General features: G+C 40.3%; 1 protein-coding gene across 1 annotated transcript in view; it reads right to left on the reverse strand.

Moving 5' to 3' along the window:
* Nucleotides 1-480: 480 nt before the first annotated feature.
* LOC134872703 (roundabout homolog 2-like) overlaps nt 481-24,794 on the reverse strand; it is a 91,985-nt gene continuing 67,671 nt past the window's right edge. Inside the window, 16 exon segments of the mRNA XM_063896113.1 lie at nt 481-1,739; nt 3,393-3,647; nt 3,779-3,940; nt 7,243-7,451; nt 8,544-8,801; nt 9,137-9,299; nt 10,004-10,276; nt 10,868-10,992; nt 12,849-12,888; nt 13,052-13,078; nt 13,984-14,160; nt 15,248-15,419; nt 15,516-15,640; nt 21,092-21,323; nt 23,959-24,080; nt 24,171-24,337. Of these exon segments, the coding sequence (XP_063752183.1) occupies nt 1,738-1,739; nt 3,393-3,647; nt 3,779-3,940; nt 7,243-7,451; nt 8,544-8,801; nt 9,137-9,299; nt 10,004-10,276; nt 10,868-10,992; nt 12,849-12,888; nt 13,052-13,078; nt 13,984-14,160; nt 15,248-15,419; nt 15,516-15,640; nt 21,092-21,323; nt 23,959-24,080; nt 24,171-24,337 (2,509 nt within the window). The 3' untranslated portion in view covers nt 481-1,737.

Below are 24,794 nucleotides of genomic sequence, written 5' to 3' on the forward strand. Positions count from 1 at the left end.
TACTCTGTTAAATCTACCAGAACAGTGAGCAGATCTTTTATCTGACTTTTGCCGTAAGCCATTTGAGAAATGGAATCACATAGGATCAATGATGTCAGAACGACCCATGTGTTTAACAAGAGAATGGTAGTGATGTCTTAAAACCACATTCACCTTGTGCAATCACTTTACGGCACTCATTCTGATTTATGAGATCTCTTGAGGAATTGAAAAAATAAAATCCTTTTAAGTAAATGGTTACCACAAAGGGTGATGTGGCAAAAATGTGCATATATTACCTAAGTATGCATTGAATCTGCAAACAATTTCATATATATTGTCAAAAGGTGAAAATCAGGTGTAAAAAAAACCTGAAAATGTCTTTTGGTCGATTAGTGGATAATGTATTTGGATCAGACTCACAGGCACTGTAAGGAAAAAGCTGGTTCGTTTTCACATACACATTTTATTTTGCATCAAAGGATTGAAAAACTGCCCAAATGTATGTGGCTGCTTATTCCTGAGGGCAAACCAATATGGCAGGTAAAGATTCTTGAAAGAGTAGAGTCATTACCAGAACAATGATCAAAACAAAAACCATCCAAACATGTGGAAATACGTCACATTGTGAATCTCATTGGCAGAAACATGCTAATTGGCTAGAATTTAAAACTGGAAAATGTTTTTTGGCAGTTAGTCAAGTAATGTTTGAAATCATATATTGTTAAATTCTGCATCTCGAGGGCATTTTGGCCTGGATAGTTCCCTATTAACTGCCCGATTGCCCATTCAATATTGCACTCAATATGTCACTGTATGTAATTGGAAAAGAATTAGCAAAACAAATGCATATACATTTTTATTAACATACTCTTTTTGTGAATGGCAGAGACGCTTAACCTATCTTCCTATGTCTTTGCTTTTGATATCACAACATTGTGTTGCCTTGTTACCAATAAACTATGTTCTGGTAAACATTTGTTGATCACCATTGTACATATGATGTATAATAATCTCCCAGCGATAAGTGATATATTGGCATATTATTTCCAAGTATTTACCTGTGTTTTTTTTCTTCTCAATATATGTTTCTTTAAAACAAGTATAGCGCAGCCAAGTATAGTATATCTTCTGTTTTAGGTTCTGTTTATCATAGACGTCCCTCTCTGCCATTATGATTCTCCTCCTCAGCTCAGCTGACAATGGGTTTGTGCTTGTTTTCACCAAAACGCTCTGTGCAAAGTACAACGATACAGTAGCTTCATTAAAATAAGCTAACAGTTTGAGCATTAATGAAAATCATTCACAGTAATAAATCACAAAAGATACAACATTGGGTTTGGCTTGCATAGCAAAGCAAAAGAAAAGAGAACAAAAAAAACATTAAAAAATATATTTACAAATTATGCAAGTCCTTTTTCATATTAGTCATTTTGTTGTGATTTTCTTCATCTCCACTGTGTGAATCTTTGTACACGCTGTGACAGAAAAAAAAGAAGCGGACATACAACATACGGTTTTGCTCTTTTGAAGAGGGGGATGAAAGTAACACTGTGAGACTGGTGTCTGTGTCTGTACATGACATTTACAGCTCTGCATTTTTATCGTGCGCTCTGTTCCTTTTGTCTTCATTCTGTCTCCTCTCCGTCCTTCTAAACATCATTCAGTGTCTCATCGCAGAGAGAAAATCTCATGGCGCTTACAAACAAGGTGTCCTGGGACCAGGGAGCATCTGCAGGGAATGATGCTTCACTCTGACTCTGGAATAAAAGACACACCAAGAACAACAGTTTAATATCTCGGGAGAAATTAAGTAGATATAAAACAAATGCATCTCTACTTCAGAATCCTAGGATAGATTTCGATGTGTATGCAAGCTCAAAATTGATGGGATCTACAGCTTTTCCTAGCTGAAAATTCAGAACAATTCTTCACTTGTTTTCTTTGAAATGTCTAGCTAATATGATGATAATTTTCAGGTGTGACATGTCTCCATGATTTAACGTTCAAAAAGATCTTTCTGTTTCTCATACTGCCTGTGCTGAGGCACCTCTTTTCACCCTCTGTCTGAAACCAGAGTCCAGTCTGCTCTGATTGGTTAGCTGGCTGGCTCTGTTATGATTAATCCACCACTTAGAGATGTCCTGCCCTTAGCATAATACAAACAATGTGTTTGAGCACTAGCCATATCTCCCTTTGGCATAAACTTTGAGGTTTTAGCCTTTGCAGACCATTTACATGAACAAAAATGTACATACAGTAACACGCTACATAAAAGGGAAAACCCAATAAAGCACAATAGGGTCTTTTTAACTTTATTCTGAAACTGTCCCAATAGGTTTCAAGAGGAACATCCTCATGTCCGTACTTCTTTAGAAACTGTCAAAGAACAGAAAAGCCACAGGATTTCATAATTATATAGCAAAACATGTTTTTTGTTGCTGTCACTTCTTTAACAATATGGATAAACCAAAAATAAAACTGGATTCTAAAAATGTCAACGTTTTAAATGAAACATGCACATATGTCCTCACTTGCTTAGATTACTGTACAGTTTGGCAAAAAATATCCAATCAGCCATTGGTAATTTGTTACTCTCCTTTGACACCCTTCAGTCTGCTATTATTCACATTAAACCTCTTTTCAAAAGACAGATAAAAGTAAAATGAATGTTTTTTTTTCTCTATTTAAAAACCCACCAGCTCTGCTCGAATGGTACATTTGACCAAGTTCCTCCAGTAACTCCATCTGGATTACTTTAAAACTAATATATAGACAACCTATGTGGCAAATCCAGTATTATTTTTTTGTAGGAACGGATCATGTTTCCTATTTAGTTATAGGAAAAGGATTGTGGAAGCAACCTTTTCTCTATCAAATTATGGTCGGATTATTTAAGGACATGCTGCTATCTCCAGCCTTAACCCTTTGAGAGTGGAATTTCCTGCCGGCAGCCATGAGAGATAGCAGATATATCTTTGTCGCCCTGGGGAAATATATTTATTGCATTGATGTTTAAACATCTGGATGCTGTCTCTCACATTTTATTACTGATGACCTGTGTTGCACCCAATATAGTATCAGAAGGTGGGCTGGCCTTGCCTGTCTGTAAACTGAGATCTGCCCTCTTTTTTTATTCATCGGCAAAGAGTACGACTACATCATAAAAGACCTCCTACTATTATATTAATAACATGCATTTCTGAGAAATAATGAATAGAGTAGACTAAAACTTAAGATAACGAAAGGGTAATTAAAACATAGGTTATTGATTAATGGTGTTAAACTGTTTATTTATACGCATTCTTTTAATTACTATTTTGTGTTCTGCTTATTAAATAAAGCATATTTGAAACGATTATTATCTGATATTTGCCCACAAAAACACATCCTCATGGAGTACTAACACCTACAGTGTTCCCTTTTCTCTGTGCTGTTTGTGGACTGATGCCCGTTGAGGGAGGGATCTGTGCCAGGTCTCTTGTGGGAGCCTCTACTCAGGGTGGCCCTGTTGGATGTTGATGTCCCACTCCAGGAAGCCATATGCTGCCTCTCCAGCGTCGACACGGTCACCATGCACTCCTCAGAGGGGTCTGAGGCCGCAGCTGCCCACGAGCTGTGCATGCGGGAACCCACGCTGTGCAGGGAATTCGCGGCCGGTGTGTGGGCTGCGGAGTGGATGGTAGATTTGGCAAAGTATACAAATGAGACATCATGAAAGAAGCACTCCTCACTGGATTAACTACAACGGAGGATACTCTGGCAAAGATTGGCCGAGAGTGTAAAAGACTCAACTAACCGTCTGTGTTGGTGTCTCTTCGTCTGGGCAGAGTCCCGACCTTGCCCGTCTGTGGTTTAAGGCCTGTCAACGTTGCCCTCTTGTGGCCGAGGCTGTGAGTGCTCTGTGAACTAGGGTCTGCTGAACCGGAACTGTCAGAGCGAAACTTCTGTGAGCTTTGACCTACAGAGAAGGAGTTAAAGGGGACATATTATGCTAACGTTCAAGTTTCAGAATTGTATTTGGGGTTTCTAATACACACGTGTGTATGCTATATGGTTCAAAACACTCTCTCATACTGTCTGTCTGAATATACCATTACTCAACCTCTGTCTCAAACGTTCCGTTTAAGTGCCTGTCTCTTTAAGACCCACTACCAAAAAAGCTGTTTTTATCGGATTGGCTGGTAACAAAAACATTCAGTTGCTTTTCTTATTTCTCAGTTTGAGGGATGGTAGGTGCTTCAAATACACAAAAGTATTTGTACACAAACCAATTTATCTAATCACTTAAAGAGTTTTTCATAAAACATCGGCTTTAAGATTTGCCTAAGCAACACTCTGGCAAGCTTTTACCTTCAGATAGGGAGTTAAAGGGGATATATTAAGCACATTTTTTAAGTTTCAGACCTGTATCTGGGGTTTCTAATGGAACACGTTAGTATGGTATATTGTTCCAGAACACTTTATTTTTCTCATACTGTGTCTGAATACACGCTAAATGCTCAGTTTAAGTGCCTGTCTCTTTAAAACCCATTGCCAAAAATGCTCAGTCTGATTGGCTGGCAACAAAGATATGCCGATTCTTTGTTCGTAGTGTTATTTCTCAGTGTATTGGTTGGTAGGTGCTTCAAATACACAAACAATAAGTGTAAGCACTTCAAATGTGAATTTTCATCATACGTCGCCTTTAATGAATATTTGGCGTGAATTAGTGTGCCTGAACAGATATTTGGCTCACACCCAGTGGATTGAGCAAGACACCAAAGAGTAATGTGGATGTACAAATGAATCCGCCAGTGGATTCAAAATTGGGAAAAAAAGGGAAAGAAAGAAATCTGATACTTTAATAGATATCGTGCCAAACCTGTTTTTGACACATATTTCTACATATTTTAAAAGATGATTCAGGCCGCTTCCATTTGACGTAATGTAGAACTACCTTCTTCAAACTACTTGCATATTTTGATAGGAAACCAGTTCATGTTTTGATCAGAAGGTTTGAACAACGTTTGTTCTTTGTTGCAGCATTACAGCAGCCCGTTGTGTTGAGTTCCATACTGTATACTGTAACAGCAATTTGAGCCAGGCATCATGGAAATAATTTTTTATTAACTTGCTATTAGAATAAGAAATGCACGACTGCTTAATGGCATCCCCTGTGGAAATACTGCCAACACACCAGCTTTGTTCCTGATTTGTTTTACTGGACTGAAGATATTTTCTCTGCCTTGACAGTTAAACATGACACAATAAATGTTTGCATTGCTAATGTTTGTGTGACCTGTATTTTGCCCCGGAATGGGTTATTAAAAGTATTGAAAACACATATTCTCTATGCACAAGTCAATCTCTTAACCCATCAAACAATGGAGTCTAAAAAAGGTACACTTCTGTCCCTGTGGGAGAAGCCTTCAAGTTTCTCTCTAAAGAAACACTTTCAGACAGAACCCTATTTATAAATGCATCAAATCTTAAATGTAAGACGTGGGTTTTTTTTTCCCAAGTAGAGCACTAAAATATTCTATGTTTTGCTTTTCATGTCTATGCAAGAATGGCTTCAAGCAACTGTTCACAGACTGTCTGAATATCTCTTTGACAAAGAAAACTTACAGATGAAAAGCGTATATGATTAAGATAGGAAGTTTAATAATTCTTAAGTCTATAAAACTTTTTCCTTTCTACCAACTATGTTTTCCATACAACCCGTGAGTGTCAATCACTGTGCCTGCTCTCTACATAAACACACTCCTGATCTATTATGTATTATCCCAAATAACAACCCCTAGACAAGTGGTCAGTGGGGGCTTGTATGTGCAGTTTAATGGTCAATTGTTCGCCTTGGTCTTTGTACAATGCAATGTGTCTGTAGGTGATAGTTCAGCCAGCCAACAACCTGCACTGTGATTGCTGTCCCAGTGGTCCAAACAATATTGGCAGACAAGAGCGCTGATATTGGACAATTCTGCAAAACACTGGAAAATATTTTTGAACCTTCAAAGCCATGTCTTTTTGCAATATTATCTTTCCCGGAATACCTGTGCATGGCAGCTAAAAGGCTTTGTTAGGAATAGCATTAGAGTCATTAGAGCTGCAACACTTATGACTTATCAATTTAGTTTATTGACGGAAGAAAAATCGTCAAGTATTTCCATAATCCAATAATGGTTAAAGTGTTTTTAAGAAATGGCTGTTTTCATCCTCTCAAGTGGAGATTTCCTCTTTCTTCTCTGTTTTATATCATATTTACCGGATATTCTAAAGACCTCACCTTTGCCTTTGGGACAATATTTTTGACATTTTATCGACCGAACAACATATCCATGAATCAAGAAAATGATCATCAAATAAACCAGAAATCAATGTTATTTATAGACCTAGTAGTCATGGTTAAAAACAAACAACATTATTGGTGTTGACACATGTGCGTCTACAATCGTGGCCTCCACACAAACAGACACTTGCTGCATTAAGGACACACTTCTTCCTGCACTGAAAATTGTTATAGGAGTTGAACCATGAACTGCACAATTAACTTGTAATAAGGCAATGTGGCAGCAGCCAAATTAAAAGCAATGAATCTACACTTTAAATAACATCCGTCCCAACACATTTTCAGATAACAGTTTAATTTACGTTATTACATTTACGCCATTGAACATTTGTTTTGTTCCATTTGATGAGAGGGTTAAAACAACCCATGTCAGGTGAAAAAAAGATGAATTACATTTTCAAATATGTGTATTCAGTATCTGAAACTTAATATAAGGGTTGAGGTTTTGACTTTTTTAATGTCACCCTTTGATAGATAGCCAAGGTTTCTTTTAATAACAATACATAAAAAAAACAGCCATAAATTAAAGCTGCATGTTGATATGATTCGGCCCTAGGACCCTCCCGACCCCAAGACTCAACTGTACATTTTGATTAATTTGGGTATTGCATTTAGGGGTATTGCAACTATGTTGACCAAATGTACTTGTAGTCATACTTATATCATCCACTTAAACATTCAGAATAATAAACTTGAAATGTATGTATTGTCATATATTTATAATAAAGTTGCACATGCCAATATCCCTATGTTTGCTCCTTCATGTTTTTATTATCATATTATTTATCTAATCTAAGGCTGCATTGGAAACATTTCTCAAGGTTGCATCATATTCAGTGCAGCAGAATTAATGTGGTGTTGAAGCTAGGTCCATGAACTCTTTTGAAAAGCAATAACTTCAGTCAAATTCCTTCTTTCACAGGCAAACATACCTGAGCCGTCAAGATTATCCACGCTGTGACCAGGAGTGTACTCGAAGCCACACAAATTCTTTGACACCATAGCGTATCTCTCCTCCTCCTCTGCATCCTCGTCTTCTTCAGAAAGTAAAGTCGCTCCCAGATCCGAGCCCAGTGTGCTGGACATGAAGTCCATTGGAGAGACTGGGGTGGTGGACACGTTTGGACTGCCCTTCATGTGCCTAATTTATTGTGTGAAAATACCGTGTATTAATGGACAAAAAAAAAATATTTGAAAAATGAAACAAAGGTCAGGTAAATACTCAACCGGGTTATATAATGCAAAATGAGTGCTTATTCAGAATGTGTAGACTGTGAATGCCTGCCTTGATTCCACTGATTACTTTCTCTGTTCTGGTGTGTGTTGCTCACACAATGCAGTTGTAATTGGGCTGGATGTAGGATGTCAGGATGGGCAAGGCTGTCACCAACATGCCTCTTATCTCCCCCACAGCTGTCCTCCATGATGGCTCACATCCCGCCATAGAGGAGATGCATGCATAATTAGCAACTCTATTTACTGATGTCAGAGCAGCATGTTAGACTAAACCCAGTCATTACCCTCCAACACGTGTCGCCTCTGACTTGTCAAGTTTTCCAATGTTCCATCAAAAGGTGCAATCAATGCAGAGCTGTGTTTATCGCCCGCAAGGAATGTGTGGCGCAGGATCGGGACTGACACATGTTAATAACAGTATTGTAAGACGCTCCAACATTGGCTATTGATATGCAAACCCAAACTATCAACAGCATAAAATGAATATAATTACAGGTATGTCTCCTGTGCATAGTAAATGTATTTTAACATTATTCAGGTGCAAACATTCATTTTAAAGTTTTCAAATGATCTAAGAGACACAATAAGTAGGAGTAGGACTGAGGAAAGTTTGGCTTATTGATAGCTAATAATAATCATACAAATTATTATAATTATTATCATAATAACTATATGAATAATAAAAGATCTGTGTCAATACACAACCTGTGTGACTGGAAGGACTGATTGCACATTTTTACTTCATCTTGTGTTTAAATAAATATGTAATTACAGCTGTGGAAAAAAATAAGAGACCACTGCAGCACTATCAGTTTCTATGGTTTTATCGATTTGTGTTTAAGTGAAATTAACTATTTTTTTATTTCATTCTATAAACTACTGGCAACATTTCTGTGTTGGAATTCAACAGACACTGGAATGGAATGGCTGCCATTCATGTAGAGATTGATATTTAAGTACAATTTGGAATGTTGTCTTAATGTTTTAAGTTCCTTACCATGACTGTTTGGCCACTTCGTATTGGTAAGCTCTGGTCAGCTCATCCAAATGGGCCTGCAGAATAGATTGCATTTCGTCGTGGTGGGCAGAGCTGAGAGAGGAAGACGAGGGTTGGCTGAAGGAAGCTGTTGCTGGAGAGGAAGATCTTCCTCTCAGCGGGGGGGTGGGACCTCTCTCCTCCTCTACCTCGTCATCCAAACCCTGGTGGCGGTAGGTCTGGACAGACATCGGAGGGGCCCAACTGTTGCTGTCATATCTGACATGTGGAAGAAATATGCTTTATGTGTTAATAATCATCGTTGACATCGGCGACCAGCTGATTGCATATCGGAAAGGAAAGGGAAAACCCCCAAAATCATTCTAACATTTGGTTTTCTATATTAGGAAAATAGACATCTATTGGTCTATTTCACTATTGTGTGAACTAAGTTGCTCGTTCAACCTCTCTGGAAAACACACACTGCTGGCCACAGGTGCAGGATACTGTGACCTCTGTGCTTGCATGTGTTTCTTTCGTTGACGTGTGTTTTTTTTGTGTTTGTGTGCATCTTTTCCAGGGGTAGAGATTGATGAGATATGAGTGTATCTTACCCTCCTCCATGGTTATCCTGGGGGTAGCGGTCGAGGTCAACCTCGGTACCAGGGAGGGGGTGCATGGGTGGCGGAGGCAGGGGCATGTTCGCCCAGCACGACCCATTTGATTTAGAGGCCTTCGTCCCACCCTTCACCTTCTTTTTCTTCCCGACCTTTGCACCTGGGGGGAGGTAAGTGAAGAGGTGGTTTAGTCTCCTCTACGCAATGCGAAGAAATCCCTGTACACACCGAAATCAACACATACCTTGAAAGCTATTTTCAATCTGAACTCTCTCAATCCTGTCTCGCAGCCAGTGTTCATTATTTCTTCTTTTTTGTGTGTGCTGACAGCGAATTAGGATTTTTTGTAAATGTTGACATTTCCTTAAAGAGCCACCAAAACCTGCGGCAAACCACTTTAAAGTTTCTTCCCCAATCGCTCTACTTTATCTACGGTAAGCCTGACATTTAACTGAGCACAAAGGCTATTGTGCTTAGCAACAACAAAAAAAGAAGATATATACAGACTTCCCTTTAATGTATATACATTGCATGAAACAACTCGGAACACTGAGGGATTTTTCCGCCATCGCTAATCAAGTTAACCCAGAGAAATGCGTCATGATTGGGTGACATTTCTGGGCTAGATGAGCTCCTGGGGTAGAATTGTGATGAAGACAGAAGGGTAATTAAGGAACATTATCCTAGGGGTCCATTTCTGTGAATATGTGAATAAATTCTCTCCTTTTTCATTTTGCTCGTTCTATGGTTTCCTTTGCCAACTCTTTTAGAGTCACAGAAATAAATCCCCAATACCTGTCATTTTGCATACACAAGAGTGAAAACATCACAGCATGAAAAAGCAAAAATTGATCTTCAACATACCACTGCCAGGGCGCCTGTCAGTCAGCGAGTAGCCCAAGTTTGCCATTTCCTGCTGGGCTTGGAGAGAAGCCTTCCAGCGGGGATCAGGCCGGTCCACAGCCAGCTCGTGGAAGCTGTTGGACTGGAGTATCTGAGTGGTGGCGTAGGGGGTAGGCTGAATGCCTCGCGCCGGGCTGCTGTACCCTGCCTTCCCCATGAAGTCAATACTGCTATAGATGGCACCGTCAGACAGCATGGTGCCAGTCTTTTCCACGGCGGCGGACGGTAAAACATCTGAGACAAAAGAGGAGAGCGACAGAGCGAGGATGGGGAAAAAAGGGGATCATGGAGAGATAAGTTGACACGAAGTTAACGATCTTTAAGGTCATTAGCGCTCCCTGCTGCTCTGGCACTCGGTATTAGTTAAATACAGATCTCAAATGGACTTGATATAAATGAAAGTGATTATGTACTAGCACAATTAGCATGCAACGTGCTGTGGGGGCCCGGTGGGAGCGTACACCAGAGTGGTATTCAAACAGCGCTAACCTTCAGCTCTACTCTCCTGCAAACAAAAAGCCTGCAGCTCAGCGGGGTTCCAATGAGCTGAGAGGACATGCAAATACATGATAAACACTTCGATCCCATAAAACCTAAAAAAAAAAAAGCGAGAGTATACGAGAAACACAACTAAATATCACCCTTGTCAAAGCTAATTAGTGAAATATAGCCCTCAGAGGCTGTTTTTAATTTGTGTGCGTGTGTTTGTGTGTGTGTGATGTGCTGTCACCGCGCTTCCCAACGGATGAGCATCAAAACTGTCTGACCAGGCATTGCTAGAACTGTATTTTCTAAACACCCACAGCATGTTTATTGGTTTCTTACCTCCTCGGCCAAAGTTGCTGCCGCCCTTGGGACTCCCTAAGCCGTTAGCTGGGAGGCTAGTGGAGGGCCAGGAGTCAGCCAACCAGGGGAGGCCTTGGTCTCCCGCTTTCAGCAGCCCTGGACGGCTGTGAGATGTTTGTGGGGAAGAGACATAGACAAGAAGACGTAGATAAATATCCAGCCTTCACTGTAACATTACGGCTCATTTTCTTCCTGCTGCAACAACAACAAATTGATGTGAAAACTCATTCAGCATATTCTCGCCTGTGGAGCAGCCCGGGCGAAGAGGCGACAATAAACAACAGAGAGACATAAAATGGCAAGTCTATAAATCAGACTTCTTTCTCCCCTTAACTCCAGCACTCCTAACTCTCCCCGGAGAAACAAGGCAAGCCTAAATACACACTAAATCCACTTTAGAGCCTTAGCACAACAGAAATTTACATTTTAAATTGAGAATCATGGACAGCCTCTGGCAGATCGGCTACACTGGTGCACCGTTTCCATAGCAACAGAGACAGCAAAAGCCCATTAGGTGGTTTAGGAAAGCTACCGTGTCATTTTGTCTTAGTGAAATACAACGAGCATGAATGCAGGCTTTGACTTCAAGGTAGGAAAGTTGTGGGAGGCAATTTAGGGAGAAAAAAGAGGAGGAGGTGGAGGAAAAAAAGAGGCAATTTACCACCACTTCGTATCAGCTGCTGCAAAAACGCCAAAAGACTCACATGCCTCGTGCACCCTGTCTGCATATGTTTGCTTAATGTGCAGCTACACAGTGAATTTTTCCACCGAGGCTGATTCGCCAAATGCCAAGGGAATTGTTTCACAGCTGACTTGATGATGGCTTAAAGGTGTTCAAACAATTACATCAATAATTTCCATTTTAGAATATGCAAGCGTGTTCATACATCTACATACATTTGCTTTGAAAACACGTGCCAACACCAACATGTATGTGGAGAAGCGTGCTCACGCAAACAAACGGGGAGAGAAAGTGTTTATTTTTAGTCCATTATTTGCCACATTTGTTCTAGCTCTGGGCTTATCTGCCTGTTAAGGTGTGACAAAAGGAAAAGAGACAAAAGGAGGGACAAGAAAAAGCAGAGGACCTTTATCCTTTCACTTCTCGCACAATCATTTTCTCTTGTACACGTTGATACTAAGAGATACAAAGGCAGGCTTTACTAAGGGCATTTTTTGTTATCATTCTCATGGCCGCGGTCTGGACTCTTTACTTGAGAAAAAGTACCCATGCATTATTTTCCAAATACTTAATTACAGGTAAAAATCCTGTATACAAAAGTACAAAAGTATTATCGGGAAAATGTAGTTAACATATACAAAATAAAAGTAATCATTGTGCAGAAAAATAGCCTTTATTTCTGTATATAATTACGTGACATTTTAATATTGATGGATCAAGTAGCATTTTATTGTTGCCGACAAACATTATTTACACTTTTAGATGTAGTGGAGTAGAAGTATAAAGTAGCATAAAATAGAAATACTCAAGTAAAGTACAAGTACCTCAAAACTGTACTTAAGTTAAGTCCTTTATAAATGTACTTCCCACATCTGTCTCAAGGTACGGTGCTTTGTTGCTCCATGCCCAGACACAGTGTACTGTAAATACCATTATTTCAAACAGCACATTTATCAGGACCTCCTCCCACGACCCCTCGCTCTGCCAACAACCTCTGTTGAACTGACAGAGAGCCAGCGAACACAACCCTCACCTGCATTAATTGGTAGCGCCCACTTCGAAGGAGTGATTAATGATATCCTCAAGTGTACGTCAGGGCAAATTGTACTCTGAAACGAGTAACAGCAGGGATCTTGGAGCGTGTATGCTAATTTTCTTCAACGTGAAGGAAGTCTTCATTACAATAGGCCGAGCACTATGCTTTGTGGCGGTGAAATGTCACATGGACAGCTCTCACTGTAAGCTATCTTCGTTTTAAAAGTTCATTTAGATTCTTACCTTCCATTTCTGATGAGGCCTCTGTCTCTTTGGAATGTGACTTTAAGGGCAAAAAAGGGGAGGACAGAGAAATCACGTCAATTATTTTGTCGGAAAATGTACAACCCGGCCATCAGTTTGAATGACTGATACATTATTGCTGTCAAGAATGTGGAAGAAAAGCGTAATTGCTGCGATGTATTATGCACGATGTAAAGACATACCTGCACGAGTAAAGGTGAACGACTGGACTGTGAATTCAAAAGAGAAGAATAAAGTGTCAAAAATCATACATATTAAAATCTAAAAGATGCAGCCATATTAACATGCTCAAGAACACTCATTAAAGCAGGAGGAGTTCTTTCACTTTTTGCTTTGCTTGGTAATTTATCACTGACAGTATGTCAGCAAAGATCATATTTACACATTCCAGCATTTTATAAATTATGCTGATTTACCCTGAGGGATAAAGGTGAAATGAGGGAGAAACATTTGATCCTGCTCAGGCATCGGCATATAAACACCATTTTTTCATAAACACAAAATGTAGCATGATGGATGTCTTAAAAAGCTGTAAAAATCAAAGTTAATAATGTCAATGTTCCATCCTAACAATTCCTGTAAACACATTTCTAAAATAGAAAAAACTGGTGTTTTAGTATTAAACTCCTCAATTTGTTTTGAAAGAATGGATCAGAGAGGCAGCACTCAATCATGTAAATCCCGTTTGAATTCAGAAACCCCAGCGCTCCATCCCTGAGTCACTGCAATACACATTATGATAATAGCAGACTGCTATATGCTTGACTCACGGAGGGATAAAATATCATCCCATACGTAAACCCGGACGTGCCTCGTGTTAATGTGCAAACAACACCAGCCATGGTCTAGTAATGGAAGGGGATGTTAAATTACTTATCTCGCATGAATGTATTAGGCTGTGGAGGTGCGCCGCTGATGGAACTCACAGTTGATGCACATCACTGCGCAGTGAATTAAAGTAAATAGGGCCTTTTTTTCCATCTGTGCTGAATATATTCCCCATTGTTCTGCATTTTAGCCAACTCAAATGGAGTCGCATGTGGGATGACATCAGTCAATTGTGCTTCTGGGATTCTGTATTGGTACAGAACAATGATTTTTTTTCTTTTCTTACCTGCATAGTTGCTGAGTCCCTTCCTCTTCTTCCTCCTCCAGTACAGCCAGGCGCTGAAGCCCATGAGGACGATCCAGCAGGCCCCTCCCAAACCGGCGATGAAGGCCGGCTGCTTTACCACGTCTGAGATGCTATTGTTGCCCTCCGAACCCGTCATTACGTCCCTCAGTTCTCCACCTGGGGGCACAGCACACAAACACACACAGACAGGAGAGACAAATGAGCAAATAATTATAATCCAATAGCTGTTGTGCGTGGAAATAATGTGGGATGAATATAAAATCAATTTCATTTCCATTGTGGTCCAAAACAAGCCTGAAATGTGAACAGAAAGATAAATATCTGATAGAAGAGAAAAGGAACAACAAAACAATTATGAGTATTGTTTGTCCCATTGTGTTTGGGTTCTCTGTTTTGGCTAACTCACCAGGAAACTCAATTCCGGAAATTATACGTTCAATAAAAGCAAAATAAGCATTGTTCCGGGTCAAATTATGAGTGTATATTAAAAAGGCATGAAACTACAGCTGACAGAGGATAGAAAAACACACAAACACGCAGGGGTTAAAGCAAAACAAACAAAACACAATGAAAACAGCATCAGTGCATCCAATATGTAGGCAGAGTAAATCAATTCAGCAGTGCACTTATCAACTTGAGCTGCAAGACACGAGATTGACAGAGCAGCTCTGACAGAGTTTGATTTTCCTGTTGAGGCTACTGTGCTGTGAAATTAGATTCACAGTCTCCAGCAGGAACCCCCACCCGCCCCTCCCGTCATTAAGCTTCAGTCCACAGGCCTGTATATTTCCCTTTCTCTGTGCGTTAAGGGTGTTATTATATATCAGTCAAAAGTCACAGATGATGAGCATCTGGCCGCAGACTCAGATATTGATTCTTGGCTTATATACTCCGGGCATCCTTTAGGTATTTTATAAGATGTGATACGCTGATAAGCTCCTACAAAAACACTGTCTCCTTTGTTAGCACCAGCTGCCCACATATTGAAGAAGATTATTGATATGGCTAACAGTACTTGGCACAGTGTTACCAGACACTACACTTAATGAACTGTGATTGATTTCTCCGAAGACGTCTGCGTTGTAAAGCGCAATCTTCTTTCTTCAAGTGCAATAAATTGCTAAATCATTTTCCCAGACCCCGCACCCCCAGTCTGTGATGGAGACCCCGGTCCCACATTAGGAGGTCATTTCATTTGACGCCAGGTTCGGTGTGTGTGTGTGTGCGTGAATGAGTGGATTACCCAAAATGATGAGCTGGGGTTTGCTCTTGACCCCCACCCCTGCGCTGGTGCCGGCAGCCACCTCCACATGGTACTGCACTCCGGTCTGCAGCCCCCCAACAACCACTGAACGGATGGTTGCATCCACAGACTTATTGACATGAAAGCGGGTTTCGTTGGCCAGACACCAGATCTGACAAAGACAGACACGGCAGACAGAATTCATTGTAACGTCGTAGAGTACAAAACTAAAATATTCAGTTTGGTATCAGGCGCAGTTTGATCCTACCTTGTACTCTTGGATGATGCCGTTCTGTTCGTCGGAGGGAGGAGGGTCCCATGACACGCTGATGGACGTGCTGTTGTGGCTCCCGACTGTCAACACTGTCACTTGCTGCGGAGGCGCACCAGGTGCTTATGGGAAAAGACGGGTGAAACGATTTAAGAAACAAAGGAAATACATATGTAGAGAAAACAAAAGTAGGAGGTTATGTTTTCCACTTGTTTTGTTTTTTTGATTGTCATCCGGATTACCACTTGTCCTATTTTGTTGAAACTTGGTTGAAAGGTTGAAATTGGGCAAAGAAGAACCCATTTCATTTTGGTGGTGATCCAAATCAATGGGTACACACTCATGTACACTCAGGTAATTCATAGACTAGTCTTTGGTTTCAGTCAGAGGGTGAACGTAGTGATGCAGCACAGGCAGTATGAGAAAAATAAAGAACTTTTTGAACATTAAAGCATTTGAAAAATATGTATTATGAATTTATTTCTTGAAACTTGGTAGAACAGAATAATTTGGGCAAAGAAAACCGATTCAACCCATTTGGAAGGGATCCAAATCAAGAGGTAGACACACTCATATTGTTACTTTTTCATTCTGTACGTCATTTTTGCTGCATTGATGTGATGTCAGAATAATACAAAAACATCCATGTAAACACCCCTCGAAAAGTCGAAACAACAACCCTTTTTCTTCGTAGATTTTAAGCTCATGGACACACCAAAGCTGAAAAATGACTTTCAAATTCGGAAATGGGAACATCCGAGGAACACGTGAATGCACCATTGCCCTTCCATTCTAGTTTTATCATATCATAAAGAGGATTTGTCTCACCCACAAACTCCACTCATGTTCATACAGCAAGCCTATAACAAGCTATTTTTGAAGTCAACATTGGCAGATGACTACCAGGGCACTTCATGTCAAATTCCTATCTTGATGGTAGGATTGTTCTTTTCCAGGGATACATTGGGACCTAAAAGATATTTGACATGCTTCTAGTTTACCGAGTTTAATATCTTGCTAGCATCAAAAGCTATACACAAGAAAGATCTAAGGTGCAAATTTAACTTTATTTCACATACACTGCCTGATCCAAGCACCCCCACAAGTTTACATACTGTATTTCCTGGGCTCTGAAAAAAAAGGCCTCACTGAGTAGCTAACAACACTCTATAATGTATCAGAACCGCTATGACCACATCAAAATGAATTCAAAGCAGCTGTATTCAATTTAGCATATCTTATTTAAATGAATATGGTCGGCCTCCATGTCCTATAATGAGGGCTCTGAGATGGCTTGTCAACACAAATGTAGCGCTATGCCTCGCCGTGCCAAACTCACTCTTTAATGGGTCATTTTTTTTGTACGTACCAAACTGGCCTGATAACCTGCCTGGGTAGATTGGTGATTTGATGAGACTCCAGGCAGCGGGAGGCAAACACCATGTCTACGCAACTGAGCAAATCATCATCATCTCTCTGTGAATGGACTACACAACCACTCTGGGCACACAGTTTCTCATGATTTCCATTAAAACTATCATTATTTTTCTGACCGAGTGGATGAAATATCTACTCTGAACCTAACTCAAGAATGGGGGGTAAAAAGAAAGAATGCTATCTGCAGTGGATACATGTAGGCGAGGGAATGAATGCCGCAAAATCCAAAGCAGGTACGCCATAACAAGATCACTTTCTTTGCCACATGGCCAGAGAGCAATTTGGTCACTGTGTCTTTTTCAAATGCGATTATTTCTGGTAATGGTTGGAGAGCAATGCAACGCACAGTGTCTCCAGCGAGGATTGATTGGTAGATCAGAGAAATAAAGCCAGGCCATGTTAGAAGAACATACCCTGCCCTTCTCCTCACAGCTGGAAAGCTTTCAACATCTAGCTCTGATGATGGCAAAACAATAGATATGGTTTTATTTTTCTAAGAACAAAATGAAAAAAACTCCCTGAATGATTTAACTTGTGCTTAAAAGAGAGACTCTAAACAGATATGGCATGTCGGCAAAATATTTGACAGCCTGGCAGTACTAAGGCACTTTATTTCTATTGCATTTAACAAATTGACTCAACACAGTTTGAGGATATCTATATTCAGCCGTTTGGACTGTATTGACTTTCTGAAGCAATTACTGTTAAACTGACTTGCGCAGATATGTTGTCACTATAAAGTGATGATGGTACTGTTCAGAAAGCAAAACGACTAAATATAACACTTCTACACTTATGATGTATTTATTCTGAGAAGCCATCTGCCATACATACAAATAATCTTTGTTGAATATTAACTAGTATAAATGCAGGTGGACAGACGTGGAAGGAATTAAAGTATAACAGACTACTTGGATTGCAAACCATTCTGATAAGAACAAGACTTTCAGCAGGGCTGTCTGGCTCATCATTTTCTAAGGCAATCCATCTCCTTGTCGGCCAAATTTCACAAAATCAAATCATAATCACAAATCTATTGAAGGGAAAACAAACAATTAAAAACACCCAATAGAGCGCAAACTGCCACTAGTGTTGGAGCATGCTCAAGTTTGACAAAACTATAGCCAGGAACAGTTTGTGTTATTTTTTCAGAAAATCAAATCAAGACAAATGATAAACACAGAAGAAAATCTGTTCTGCTGTTCAACCTTTGCACTAGCATATGTGCATTAAAGAATAACTATAACCACAGTAAGATGTGTGTATATATATATATATATATATATATATATATATATACATCTGCTAATGTCAGTCCTATGAAACGTCTAAATGTCATTTAAGTAATGCTGTTTCAGCAAGCTTGTGGAGCTTGCCCCGTGTGTCAAAGGCTTACATTAGGACAAGACAGGAACCATTAAGTGTAGTTCTGCTATTTCCGTTATGTACGAGAACAATCCCAGAGGATGAATAATGGCTACAGTACCAGGAATGACTCAGGATAACATTACATTAAATGGTCAAAAATGGAATAATACTGATATCAAGACTGATGAACAGAGTCATTTAAAGCAATTACTGCTGCAAATGTCGGAGGGAACATTCCAGTTGTTACTCACAGCTGTGCAATTAAACAAAAGGCACTTAAGCTGCTTAATGTCCTGCTATTCAGGGTTTAAAGTGGTAAACATAACCTGTTATGCAAATTAGTTCACCAATTAGGCTAAGTAATTCATGAATGAGCAAACATTTCTTTGTCAAACAAAACTGTCCCCATAAAACACACATGTGAACTTAATAAACTCTACCACCTTGGATGGTGGAGCTCAATTCCAAAAAGAGTCTTACTGACCCTCATGCCATGGTCTTATATTAGTATATCCAATCAGACATACAGTAAACACATTTAGAAAATGGATGAAGTTTCTGTGAAATGACCCGTAGGTTTTGAATAGCCATAAGGCTCAAATAGGCCATTCTGGTAGAGCCACCTAAACCTTACGACCGGCTAATCCAAAAATGAGGGAAGAGGTGGATTGTTGGTGGAGGTGAGCCCAGCGTTTGATTGCTGACAGCACCGACCTGTCACTCAAAGTGGCCACGCCCTTACATTTGCCTAACTATCAGCATTAAATATGATTTTGGGTAAGATGTATACAAATTCACCTCCTTACACAGTCTTCATGCACTTGCAAAAAAAATTCCCTTCTCTGTCAACGGGAAAAACTATTTTTGGACCAAAATGAAGTAATGGACTGACAGTGAAGTGTAGTACCACCGTCTGGTCACTACACACATTTGCATCACAATGAAGCCAGCTTAACTCGTGGGGGCCAGAGATTGATCAGTTTTTTTTATCTTTGAGGAACTGCAGTTTTTGGACCTTTCACTTAAGCTCCACTAAGCAGCGGAACAGCCTCCTTTTATCAGTAAAAACTGCCCGAGGACCTTATCACACAACACTGTAGCATTTCCTTTGATTTTCAGTGAGCCTGGTGATCCTATGGTTACATGGTCATATTGCTCACGCCAACAACTTCAAAGGGATGTGGGATCATTAATCTTAATGCACAATTTCTCCCCGTATGCAGTGGGAGACACCAGCTGTTTTGACCTCCGGGTCCCCTAAGACTCCCTCTGCTATGTTTTCACAGAGGCAGTGGCACTTTCCCAATCTGGTTTTGATGGATAGAGTGTTCTTCTCATAATTCTGCAGAGCAGCACATTTCCGGGCTCTAGAGTATTGGCGGATCAAACCAATTTTTCCACAACTCCTTGTTTCCAGGATACCAGTGCACGCACCCCAGTCCACAAAGACCTCTAGTGATCCTTTGTGGCTGTGTTAATTGGGCTTTGGTGGGGTGAATTTCTCTTTGTATCCCATGTTCATGACCGTCCTTATCTTCCGACTGTGAAGAAGATGCATTAGTGGCTTCATCATGACTCGCTCTCACTTCAGAACAAACCGTATTCCACAAAGTCCAGCTGGTGGAGCATACGAATGCAATAAACTACACAAAGAAATTCCACTGCCAAGTCAGCAGATGTGAGTATCCAAGATAATTGTTACTGTATAAATTGTAGTTAGAGAATATAATCAATGTTGACGGCCAGCTTTTTCCTGAGATTTCAACCTTACATGCTCCTCATTGTTGGATTGAATTTGTTCAGTGGTTATGGTGAGGTCTCTGGGTTTTTTCCTGATGTTCTAACACATTAGAGAGAGAAACTCCCTAATGTGTTAGAACGTGTGCGGGAGAGAAACTGCCGCTAACATATATATGCTGTATAAGCAATTAGCCGTTCCTGCTTACCAAGTAACCAAGGTAATACTATCGTTACATTACTTTGATACTGTATTAAAGTTCCGAACTTTAAAATCACCACATTTTTGAGTCATAAGGAATGCCCGTCTGTTTGTCTTTGAAGCAAATTCATAGATATATTCATGATAATTCCAGACTTATTCATGTAAAAATAACTCTGCCGTGTATTTGTTCCCAGTGATTGAGCTATGACTAATTTTGATGTAAACAGTTGGTGACAAGTATTTTGGGCTATAAAAAATGATACTGCACCTCATCCATTTTTCTAGGAAAGTATGCAACAGATAATGATATCTTGCACTCATGTGTGGGACAAACATAAGTGTTATCTCTTTAATAAATAAAATTGTAGATTTGAAAAACATGTATGTGTTGGCGAAGGCAGGCCTGGTTGGTGTGTGCGGTGGAGGCATGGCAGCTGGGGGTCCACAGATGAGCGGAGAGAGAGTTAAGCTCATGTCAAAGGAGACAGTATATGCCCTCCCTCTTCTGCCTTCCAACCCACAGAGTCCCCAGACTTGTCACAGACCCCCACTGCGCTGTCTGGGAGACCTGTTTCCACACACTCAGGGGACACGGCACTGCAGAACCATGCGTGTGTGGGTGGATGTACTTGAAATGCCATTATCCGTTACTATCTAGCCATGAAGCCATTACTAGAGGCAACTAAATATAAAAAAAAGTGGGCAGAACAATTTACACAAGAGCTTCTGCTCATGCACAAGTAACTAAATCTTGTATTTCTTGCAGCATAAAGTTGGCCGAGAAATCAATCCTTTTGTCAGAAATGTGAATTAATTTGTCGCTTACCTTCCTCCATGGTGCGTGCCGTCATGGATTCACTGTCTGCACCCTGGAACTCATTGAAGTACGGCCGCACTTTAATCTCATAGACGATGCCTTTCTTCAGAGCCGAGAGAGTTATGTCCCTCTCCGAGGCGACCTTCAAGTCCTGTATCTGCCAGGGCCCGGGGGAGGGCAGTCCTGATGTCTGCCGGAACAGGACACGGTAGCCTTGAATGAACTGGGATGGATTCTCCACCTGAGAAGAGGAGGAGAAAAATGTGGATGAAGGGGATTGTGTAGGAGGTGGTGTGCAGCTATGGTGGCCTACAGGTGCCAACACTGCTGTAAGGAGAAAACCGCTGCAAATTGAGAAATATCTTCACAAACTGGAGAACACGCGCAGCCTTTAGAAAAAACATTCCCCAACTTGACGAAACATGCGTAGGGTTTACTCAAAGTACTGAATCATGTAATCACGAAGTTAAAATAACCCAATAAAATATATATTGCGTATGTATTCCAGTCACAGTGACAGTTGGCCAACTGTATAATCCCCGGACGTCAACAAGCGCTCCTGTCCCAGCTATGTGCATAACTTTTTAGTGTCCCCTGTTTCCGTTGTGTTTTGAGCTTCTTGCAGCGTTTTTTTAGACGCACTTTTACTAAACCCCTTTTGGTCAAGTTGGGAATGTTTTCTAAACGCTACTGATGTCAAGTTGGAGAAGATGTTTCTTCATTGCATGCGTTTTTGGCCCATTGCTGTTTTTATATTTGCATCGTTTTTGAAACTGCAGCATGTTTCTGTGTGAACTACATTGAAATGGGTATCAGCATTCAGTTGGTGTCCTCCGTGGTCAGTTACAATGCGCGCTCAGTTATTTGTACAGTTTTATCAGTTGCACAGGAGGAACAACCTACATGAAGGAAGTTGTAGTCTATTGGCCAAAGATGAGCAACACCCCTGAGTAAGACCTTCAGCAGATTTTGGACTTGATGTTTTCATTTTCTGCCGGTGCATTTCAGGGGAAGAGTAAAATATGTAACACATAGGAATCATAGTAATGGATTGTTAACAAGGGCAGAAGCAAGGAAAGGCTTTCACAAGTGATATAAAGCAGCTTTTTATCATCAGGCCAGTCAAATTATATTAGGATATCTTTCATTCTTGCTCTGGCTCTTTCTCCTTCCCTGTCTCTCTCCTCCTTATCCTCAGTCCACATTTCATCAACCAAATGATTTGGGAATGTAAAAGCCTTATAAACTCCAGATGTAGTGCCACTCATGCTTTTGTTGTTCTATAGCCACTTAAACAAATGCACAACAGAACTCTCTGGAATTATCTAGACATTACACAAAGGAACTGTATGCGGTGTGTGTGCAAATATCCATATCATTCTGGTATTAAACAGATTCTACCCTGCCAGCTCCCTAGAACAAATTGTATGTTATTCAAGCGAATGGGGTTCTAAAGAAAAAACATTTATCCAAGACTGAGAAAAGGGGTAATTTAGACCAAACTGAAGACTAAAGATACATTTAAAGAAAAGCGGTTGTTTATGAACTGAATACTAACTGGGTCACGATCTGTCTGGGTTTCCTGCTTGATATTGAAAGTGTTCTCTCCGTATTTGTCAGTTTTTACTTCCTGTCTCTGTGTTTTCCTTTATGTTTGATTACCTGATCTGTTCATCTGGTGCCCTTGTGTTTCTCCTGCCCAGCTGTGTATGGTCAGTTGGTTTTTGCCTTGCCCTGTTTTGTCTGAATTACCTGCTGCACAGTTTTTGCTTCCTGCATTTTGGTACATCCTGCTCTGCTCAAACTACAAACAGGCTATGTGAATGCGGTGTTATTTGTGTCATGTCATAATAAGTGTCAAAACCAAACATTGCATGGAGTACGTCCAAGTGGAAACAGTTCTAACACACTCAGTATTTTGAATGAAAAGGTCTAGGGTTAGGAAAAGTATGAGTTCATGTAAGAAAACAACCTATGTTACTTGCGATACAATGTCAACGATTGAGGTCTTAATCATAAAAAAATATATCCGCCTGTGTTCTTATCGTCTAGAAGATAGCCGCAGAATTAATCAATATAAAGTCTGGAATCAAGGTAATGGATGCAACTGTTGTATATGAATAGCATTTTTTTAAGCATCTCTGCTTTGTCACCTAACATTTCCAGGAACAGAATGTTCAAAACATTTCTACTAAAATATAAGATCCAAAGTGGACAAACAGAACATTTTTGCAACTGTTCCCACAGGAAATACACAAAGCAACAAAGACTTCAGACCAAATCTAACAGTGAACACAAACCACTTTAATACAGACAATCTTTGCTTGACATTGGATAATGGATGACTGTGTTTCACTTAAATGGATCCTAGTCCAAAAATTCCGTGTACCCATTCCTACCGACCTCAGACGCAGGTTTAAACTGTCACTGTGTCAGCCTGCAAGCAGCAGTACAGGACGTGGTTGTCGTACAGACAAGCATGAAATAGCAGCCTAGCGTAAGCCCATCCGAGGTGTGTCATTAACCTCCAGCAGCACGCTACAGGAACACCTTGCCAACAGACAGGAATAACATTTTCCAAATAAAGGGCTGACTGCAAAGTGCCTCCAGAAGTGACACATGTAGCACCTAATGGTGATGTATTCATCCTGAATAGAAACATTAGTCTTGATTCCTGCATCACCTCCAACCATTCTAAATTGATGGAGCACCAGCTGCTCAGACTATGTGTATCCAATGCCTCCGTGTGCCAACTAATCCAAAACATGCCAAGTATAAAGTTCCCAAACAAGCTTAGGCAAGATTTGTTTTGCTGCTCTGACGGTCAAACTAAAATAAATCACTGTTCATTTACAAATAAAAAAGTTAGTACTCACGGTCCATGTGACCTGCACTGAAGTGGAACTAAGGACCACAGGGTTATGCATGCTGACCACCACGTCTCCTAACTCCTTCTGCACGCGACGGTGGTCCACTCCCTGTGCCGTGGGACTGATGTCTGGGAGAGAGAAAGTAATGCCGGCATGTGAAGTGGAATAGTGATTCTTATCACTAATAATTCATCACAGTCTATTTCTCATTTCTGTACCTTGAGTCCTGACAGGCTCAGACATGGGGCTGGGGTCCCCGAGCCCTTGAGCATTGACTGCCCGGATGATGAACAGGTAGACAGTGTTGGGTCGGAGGTCCTTCACTGTGAACCCGGTGGTTTTTACATGGTCTGCCACTGTCTGCCAGCTGTTACTCACTGACTGACTGCGAAATAGTTACAGGGAGACAATACAGATGAATAAGGTTAACAGCATGAAATCACTGCAGCAGATTACTGCATATAATTCTAAAACTGAAATTTAAGCATTGGATAAAGCAAGCCTTTGGATCACTCCATAAATCAGATAATACTATAAATAGGCATTTTTTTAATGACTTATTTATTAACACTTATTCAGTAAAAAATATGTGGCATGTAAACATGAAACTGGACTAACTGATGTATTTAAATTCATATTTAGTTAAATAAGATAAACATTTGATCACTTAAATGAAGACAAGTTTTTTAAATGTATTTTTAAACATAATAAAATACAGATTGCCACTAGGTGATATACCAAACACTCAGAACTCACCAGCGTGTGACAAGCACATGTTTCTGCCTGTACTGTCCTGCCCTTATTTGAAATTAATTAAGAAGACACTTTTCAGTCCTTTAAAA

Source organism: Eleginops maclovinus, chromosome 11 (genome assembly GCF_036324505.1).
Source record: "Eleginops maclovinus isolate JMC-PN-2008 ecotype Puerto Natales chromosome 11, JC_Emac_rtc_rv5, whole genome shotgun sequence".
Classification (NCBI taxonomy): domain Eukaryota; kingdom Metazoa; phylum Chordata; class Actinopteri; order Perciformes; family Eleginopidae; genus Eleginops; species Eleginops maclovinus.